The sequence below is a fragment of the Sebastes umbrosus genome, chromosome 3, assembly GCF_015220745.1.
Source record: "Sebastes umbrosus isolate fSebUmb1 chromosome 3, fSebUmb1.pri, whole genome shotgun sequence".
Taxonomy (NCBI): Eukaryota; Metazoa; Chordata; class Actinopteri; order Perciformes; family Sebastidae; genus Sebastes; species Sebastes umbrosus.
The window spans coordinates 157,501-165,984 of record NC_051271.1 but is presented as its reverse complement, the minus strand read 5'-3'; the positions used below and the strand labels follow the sequence as shown (position 1 = coordinate 165,984).

The 8,484-nt window shown below is 45.3% G+C and overlaps 1 protein-coding gene across 1 annotated transcript in view; it reads right to left on the bottom strand.

Moving 5' to 3' along the window:
• Positions 1-3,636: 3,636 nt before the first annotated feature.
• The window catches only part of slit1b (slit homolog 1b (Drosophila)), a 104,190-nt gene continuing 99,342 nt past the window's right edge, over positions 3,637-8,484 (bottom strand). The window contains exons 34-38 of the mRNA XM_037764191.1: positions 7,652-7,806; positions 7,355-7,566; positions 6,378-6,502; positions 6,044-6,264; positions 3,637-4,041 (exon numbers count right to left, since the gene is read on the bottom strand). Of these exons, the coding sequence (XP_037620119.1) occupies positions 3,770-4,041; positions 6,044-6,264; positions 6,378-6,502; positions 7,355-7,566; positions 7,652-7,806 (985 nt within the window). The 3' untranslated portion in view covers positions 3,637-3,769. The remainder of the gene's footprint in view (positions 4,042-6,043; positions 6,265-6,377; positions 6,503-7,354; positions 7,567-7,651; positions 7,807-8,484) is intronic.

The following is an 8,484-nucleotide window of genomic DNA, read 5'->3' as shown; positions in this document are numbered from 1 at the left end:
TCACTCTATCTACCTCTCTTTTAGTCTCCTTTCCCTCCACTATCTCTATCTCTCTCTCCGTGAGCCGCCATCGGCCATCGACTCAGGCCGGACGCTTATAGACAGCCGTGACACCACGAGGTCAAAGGTCAGAGCAACAACAACAACGAGAAGAAAAACCAGAGCCAGTGTCAAGGTTGAAGAAAGAAAGAAAGAGAGAATAACAATGAAGGAGAAAACAGCTCTTTTATTTCAATAAATAGGAAAACAGAAGCACTAAACTGCCGTCTGCTCTCAGCTGAGACGACATGAATCTGATCGATATGAAAACAAAGAGTTCTCTACAGTCTACAGACGAAACAGTGACAACATCCTCTTCAACATATAAAAATACTATGACAAAATCAAAATGTATTATAAGCTTATAATATATATTACAATCTGTTAGGCTGTTACTGTGTGTAGATGCAGTTATGATCATAATAATAATAATAATAAAAGCTACATTAGTTTGAATCTGATTTATGACACAACTCGGCGGCTTTTATGGAAACTAAAAAAACAAATAGAAATGAATATTACGCAGCTTTATTTTAGTTTCACATCCTTATAAATAACATGTCATCATATATAAAAGCTACATCTCTGTGATGCGTTCACTGGCTCTGCTGACAGATCGGAGAAGGAAGCGTTTGATCCGGACAAACACGCCGCGTCGTCGTATAATGAAGCTCATTATCGGAGACGGCGTCTCGTTGTTGGACGCGTCTTACAGTGACAAACACACACACACACACACACACACACACGGTTCTTCTATACTTGTGAGGACCCTGATTCACATAATACTCCTCCCATCACAGCTCCGTGGCCAATCCAAACCCTTGTCATTATGGCTGTATTATTAAAATCCTTTAAAATACCTATTGATACCTTACCATGCACTGAGAATATAGAAATGTATTATATCAGTAATAAAAAGTCAAATAAACATGAATAAGAATCTGATATTTTACAGCCTTCAAAACCTTCTGCGGGACACATTTTGGTCGGTGCCAGAACAGCGTTGAGGTTTCTAATAGGGCTGAAACTAACGGGTGTTTTCATTGTCGATTCATCAATAAGGTCAGCAACCTTTACTATCAAAAGATCCATTTAAATTAAAACTAATCCGTCTGGAGCTGCGAAACATATTTGAGCCTCATAATGAAGGTAACACAGCCGGTTAAGTCTAATGCAGTGAGGACTCAAGTGCAAATGAGAGGCAGGCTAAAGAGACATATACATATACAGTATATATATATCTATGACAAAATGTCAATACTTCAGTACAGATTTTAGGGATATGAAGCATTTAAAGATACTCCAAGAAATGACATCACAATAAACAAAACTACCAATGCAGGCACTGAGAGTTCAAAGGGTTAATAGTTGTTAAGTTAAGTTAATAGTTTGGATATGCAGCTCCATAATTCTGACTTTAACTCTTGTTTAAAGTTTAAAGTTTAAACCCTAAAACAGACCTCTGAACACCGGTCCTCACAAAGATAGAAGTTCCCCACATACACACACACACTCCCAGCACCCCCTCGCCAGTCTGAACAGGGAGAAAGGGCGTCTGGTGAGCAGCAATGGAAACGTGTCATGACCTCTCTGCTGCCCCCCCCGTGAACCCTGTGACCTTTGACCTTCAGGCTGCGTGTGATGGGGGGGTGTGATGAGTTTAAACTCAGTGACCTCAGTGGTTTATTTTATCATTTAAAGATTTCTACTGTGAGCAGCGGTTTCATTGTGTATCTTAACTTCACCATGAAGCCACAACCTTTAATTTACACACTATCATGTTGAAAACAGGCGGCGACCTCCGGGTCCATCCGGGTCTGAGGAGGGAAGTCGATGCTGAAGTGTCTTATGCCGGGATCAGACTACAGGATGTTACACACGGTTACGATGGTCACTGTGGCCGCGACACGTGACAGACTACACGTCGGTCCCCTGTTCCGACAACACACACTCTCCTGCCACCGCCGTCTCTAATATATACGGGCTCACTGGGGCTCAAGCCGACCATATAAAGGGGCCCGGCCATGTAAAGGGGCCCGGCCATGTGAAGGGGCCCACGAGGCTCCGGGGGAAAACTTGTTAGTCTCTGTGGCTTCTAGACGGCGACAGTAACGTTAATGTTGTCGTTGCTTAGCAGCGGCGTTCTCATCACTTAACCACTTGAACGTCAAACACATCGTGTTCACGACTTCCCGTGTTGTTAACACGAGCTCACCAGTTTCATCTGAAGACACCATACATCCACTTCATATAGACCGTCTCTGTTGGCCAGTTTGTAATGATCACATGTTCATATAAATATCTGTTTTGCAGCGTCGTTGGTCAAAGAACAACCTGCACTGGGTAACGTAGAACTCTGCTTCCCTATCAATACTGGAGTTAGTAGCAGACATTTAAAACTCAGGAGATAAGCTTGTTTTATTGTCTGTTCTTCAAAGCTGTCCGACCAATAACGGCGCTAACGGCGTTGTCCGGTCTGGGAGTTGTCCTTGTTTTCATCTTACGACTTTATTAACCCCTTCACAGTTTTCACTTCATTTTAACATTCTGGTCACTTAGAGATGTCTGATCAGACAAAGTCTCACGCTTCAGTCTCATTGAAATAACAAATAAGAAGAAGCCGCCGCAGACCGCTGAAACGCACGCCGTCTGATCGGAGGATTCAGCGTCCGGTTGTACTTAGCTCCACCCCTCTCCCGTCACCTCTGGTTGCAAAAAACAAGACGGCGACGGCCAAAATACCAAATCCGAGGCTTCAAAACGGCAGTCCACAAACCGACGGGTGACGTCACGGTGACTACGTCCACTTCTTATATTCAGTCTATAATTGAACTGATGCTGTTGTAAGTAAAACGTAAACTCAAGAAACCGTCCTGATTAACATGACGGACGTTGAGATCAGAGGAAGCTCCCCGCTAGTCGCTGTCTGCATTCATGTTTCTGTAGCTTTTACTTGTCACTGATATCATCTAGTAGCTTCCAGTTGCTGTGAGGAGGAGAAGAATGATTCCTTCAGAGGAGGAAGGTCTGGACACCAGACTGTTGAAGCTGGATGTTGTGAGGCTGATTTCATGTTCCTGGTTATTAAGATCAGCACATAAAGTGTTTAAATCCTCAAACGTGTTCCTGCTGAACTGCTTCAGTCACTGAAACCCTCAGCCGTGGAGCAGAAACACAGAGAGCCTAAACATCTGTCACGTCACTTTACAATGTAGTTTCATTACATCAAACTGACCTCAGAGCTGCTGTTAGAGAAACACCTGACATTTCTGATAAAGTGATTTTAAACACCGATGAACCTTTTATTTCTTTAACGAGTCCCCGGCTTAAATTAGGACCTTTATTTCTCGCCATAAGCTCGCCGTCGCAGCCGCGAGGGAACGGAGAGCAGCACTCGACCAGCCACATATCACAAACACAGATATACGAGAAGGCATACGGAGGCGTGTATTCAAAAGGAGCTGGAGTTAGGTAGTTAGCGCGCAGGTCGTCCTGCAGCAGGCGAAGAGGAAGAGGAGGAGGAGGAAGATGACGATGAGGTTGACTCGTTGATTTCATGTTTCGAGAGGGAAGAACTGTCTTATGTTACAAAACTGTGCGCTAAAACACACAAAACAAACAGCAAAACGTCCGTTGATCAGTGATAGGATCCTACAGTGTGTGTACCTCTTTAGCTTGGTGTGTTTGTGTGTGTGTTTGTGTGTGTGTGTGTTTGTGTGTGTGAGTACTACACACACTCCTTGCAGCCACATTCCACAGGCTTCTCCACGTCCTGCGTAAACGAGGTGCCGTCGTCGCATTCGAAGGTGAGCCGCCGGCGTCGGACCCTCAGGGGAGCGCAGCAGGGAGCGGCGGCGGCGGCGGCGGCGGCCGGCTCGGTTCCCGCCTGGCACCGACCCTGACATTCCACCCAGGAGAAAGGCTTGGACGTCTGGCAGAGGACGGTGCCGTGCTGCAGGCGGTGGTAATCTCTCACCGGCTCGCCTCGACACGGGGACTCTGTGGACGGAGACGCACGGCAAGGATTGATGAGAGAGCGTCCAGGCCTCAGCAGTTAAACGGTCAATTCACCCAAATTACAAAAAAACACATTTTACTAGACATATCCTAATATCCTTAAAAAACAATATACTGATTACAAAAACCTTCACTGGAACTACGTTTTACCAAAACAAACAGTTCCTAAGAAAACTAGAATCATGTTGGACGCCTCCACCAACCCGTCAAGTTACATCCGAAATGTCATCATTTCATCATTTTATCATATTAACTTACTTCTAGAGATTCGAGGTCTTGCCTGTTTTTGACGCATGCCGTGCGGTTCACAGCAGCAACAGACAGTGAAGGTGATCTATTGACTGTATATTGACATCATACCAGCAACATTACTACAGTTTGTATGTCTCTATCTGTAGAATATGTTACAGACATGAAAAAAAGTAAAGATTTATTTTTTACATCAACACTTCCTGCTTTCATTTCAATATAAAAGCCCTAAAGTGTTTTTTTTTTTTTATTTGGACAGAATTCCTTCTTTTGTTAACACAAGGCTTTTATTCTGAAATATGTGCCGGACAGTGTCGTAGAACATGCAGTGACTTGGAGAGCTCCATGAATGAATACAGTACGGAGTTTTAATGGTGGATTATTACTATTATTTAGAAATTATCACACGTTTCTGAATCTTTCTCTGTCTAAAATAAATATAAATGACATTTATAATTAAATTAAATGGTCATTATGAAAGGCAAACTCTATGTAGAAAGAAAGAGCTGACAGCAGCAGCTGAAACGCAGCTGGTCTGAACACCAGACGCGTGAATCACGCGCTGCTGATGTCCCAGTCTGTCCCGGGCGTCAGACATTTGTGTGAAATAAGGCTGTCAAAGTTAATGTGATGATAACGCGTTAACGCAAATTTGTTTTAACGACACTAATTTCTTTAACGCATTAACACAACTTGTGATTTTTTAATTGTAGCGGCTCAGTGTTAAAGCTAGAGTGAAGATCCTGGTATCATATGAAACTATAAAACCTGATGAATCCATCGGTACCAACCAGGTCATACAGGGACACCCACGAGTCTCCCCTTTACAGACATGCCCACTTTATGATCATCACATGCAGTTTGGGGCAAGTCATAGTCAAGTCAGCACACTGACACACTGACAGCTGTTGTTGCCTGTTGGGCTGCAGTTTGACATGTTATGATTGGAGCATATTGTTTTATGCTAAATGCAGTACCTGTGAGGGTTTCTGGACCAATATCTGTCATTGATTTGTGTTGTTCATTGATTTACAATAATAAATATATACATACATCTGACACGCTTGGCACACTAGGAGTTGTAATTGTTGAAATCTGCGACCTCACCGCTAGATACCGGCAGATCCTACACCCTGTGATATGTGATATATATGTTTATGGTTGCGTTATTCTCAGTCTTTGTCGACTGATTTGGTGTTTAGCAATATGCCAATTATTGCTTTTTATAATGTCTCTGTATGAAGGAAATATATACCTTTTTATTTCTAATAAATGCTCTGATGACACTTTTGTATTTTCATGCAAAACAAAAAGACATTTTGGAGCCGGGGGAGCGGGGTAATATTCTGAGAAAAACTCGTATTAAAGTCGTATTTACCGAGAAAACAACATGGATATTCTGTGAGATTAAAGAGGTAAAAAGACTCAAATCAGTTTGATGTTTTCTTCTGATTCACAGCCACGTCTCTTCAAAGTGTGGATGCTGATGATAATCTGGTGATTCTAGTATTTCTTTATTTGCTGAAGCCGATTGCAAAGTATAATTTGATGAGGTCGTCCACTGCAGTTAGAATACGCAGCAGACGGCGGCGTCTGTGTGATGAGGTTCTTTGAGGAAAAAAAAAACGTATTTCTTTTCTTGTAAATTTGTGACTTTCTAAACTCAGATCATATCTGTTGTTTTGGCCCTAACACGCCGTCACAGTTCCCGCCCTGATTCCTCGCCCTTCCTCACCTATATCGCAGCTCTCTCCGGTGTATCCCTGCTCACAGACGCAGCGCTCTCCGTCCTCCGTCTCCTCACACCGGCCGTGTAAACACCGCAGACCCCCCCGGCACGAACCCGCCGCCGGCTCCTCCTCCTCCAGCAGGTTACACAGAGCGCCGCGGTATCCCTCCTCGCAGTCGCAGCGGTACGTCTGCGCGTCCAACGCCACGCACACACCCTTCACACACCTGGATGAATGAACGCGGCGAGGAAGACGAGCAGAAGAAAAGACTCAACGTGAAGGAATCTACAGAAAGCTGACATTAATGTGACGAGGATCGACAGAACGGAACACACTCACTTGCTGCCTTCGCACGGGTTGACACCGGTTGCCATGGTGACAACATCCGCTCCAGTAAGGCCTCCTGTGATTGGCTGGTCACAGTGCTGACCCGTCCAACCTGGCTGGCAGTGACACTGAGGACCCTGTGGAAGACAGCGTGTTTACTACTTTATCCATCATCTGAGAAGAGAGAAACCAGAAGAACTGTTTGTTCCTGAAACATCGTTAACCTTCTCTCCTCCCGCCGCCGCCGCCGCCGCCGCCTTTATTCTCTGTCCCTCAGAGCTCTTTAAAAACTCAGCTGCTCTGCCATAAAATAACATTCAAGTGTTCTTCAACTGTAGTTAAATGTATTAGACATGAGGGGACGTATGATTTGTGTATTGTCCGTGGTAGGGGTCGTGGTTTGGTATTTTGAGAGACTTGTTGCACAACGCTGCTTTGTCTACCCCAAGATAGCGTGATTATATGTCCTTCTGTCTGACGAGGCTGAGCACACGTGATGTTACTTTAAGGTTTTGGTTGTGCATGTTCTTCTTTGACCAACGTCGTTGCAAAACAGATGATATTTATATGAAAATGTGATCATTACAAACTGGCCAACAAGGATGGTATATATGAAGTGGACGTATGGTGTCTTCAGATGAAACTGGTGAGCTCGTGTTTACAACACAGGAAGTCGTGAACACGATGTGTTTGGCGTTCAAGTGGTTAAGTGGTGAGAACACCGCTGGTCCACCGATGGTCTATCTGACTCTAAATGGGACCATCATTTACCAAATGAACATCATGCTGTATTGATGTTTACAATGTTTACTGAGGTCATAAATCAAGAGAGAAGTAGAAGCTCATTTTCTCAGAGACTTCTATAGAAGCAGAGGAGTCGCCCCCTGCTGGCTGCTAGACAGGATGAAGGTTTAAGGCTCTTCATCATCAGCTTCACTTCTCAGACCCGGAGGTCGCCCCCAGGTCGCCCCCAGTCCCAGGTGTCCTACCGGTGCAGCGTTGGGCTGGCAGATGCCGTGCAGACAGTAGAGTTTGCGGCAGGGCTGACAGCCCGGCACCACCCCCGGCTTCATGTGGCTGCGGGTGAAGTCCTGCAGCTCGTGGTTGATGTAGAGGTTCCTGATGCAGCCGTGGAAACTGGACATGTTGAGGGTCTGAGAGGAGAGACCCAGAGAGGCGTCCATCGCCGCCTCGGGCATACCTGGAGAGAGACCGGCGGTCAGACAGAACCCTACACTTCAGCTCCGTGAGGTGTGTTTCCCCTCCGCTGCCTCTCTGCTTCTTACCTCCTACGTACAGAGGAGCATCCCCCGCCACCGCCTGGCTCCGGCCCTGACTGTCCAGCGTCGTCGGCTCTCCTCCGTCCACCGACAGGTTCACCATCCGATTAAAGGTCACCAGCTCCACCGTGTGGAACTGCCCGTCGTTCACCGTCTCAGTGCTGTACGTAGAGGGCGGAACACACACACACACACACACACACACACACACACACACACACACACACACTTCATATTAAACGTAGGAACGAAGAATGAGGAAGAGAGAGCGGATATTCTGGAGACTTTGTCAGTTTCTGGGATCTCGTGTTTTCAGTGAGGTGTTTTATGTTTAACCTTCTCGTTTTGGATTCAACCTTAAACCAAATATTCATCACTGAGGGACCTGTTTGAGTATTCACCGGGTAAAAGGGAAGGTAAAGGGCCAGGAAATGTTGGGAAACGGGATTACTAGGGCCCGAGCACCGACAACGTCGGGCCGGTGAAGGCCCTATTGAAACTGGAGGAATTCTTCTTTTTCGTTTCCCCCCAAATGAATGGCCTATTTGACGACCTTAACCTGCTCACAAAGTTGTTAAACTTGGCAGACTTAACAGACGCGGTGAAAAAATTAGATATTTTAAGGATCTCGGGCTTGTGTGTGATGGCTCGCTAGCGCCCCCTAGGAAGTTGGACAAATTGAGTCCCTCGCTCCGATTTCACATACAGTACATGTAACAGATGTAGATGACAGATGTTACATGTGGAGTGTGCTGGAAAAATACAAACATGCTGCACATTCCTAAGGTCATGACAGGTGACACTCATTGAAACGTTGATATTCCAACGACCTCATCTTC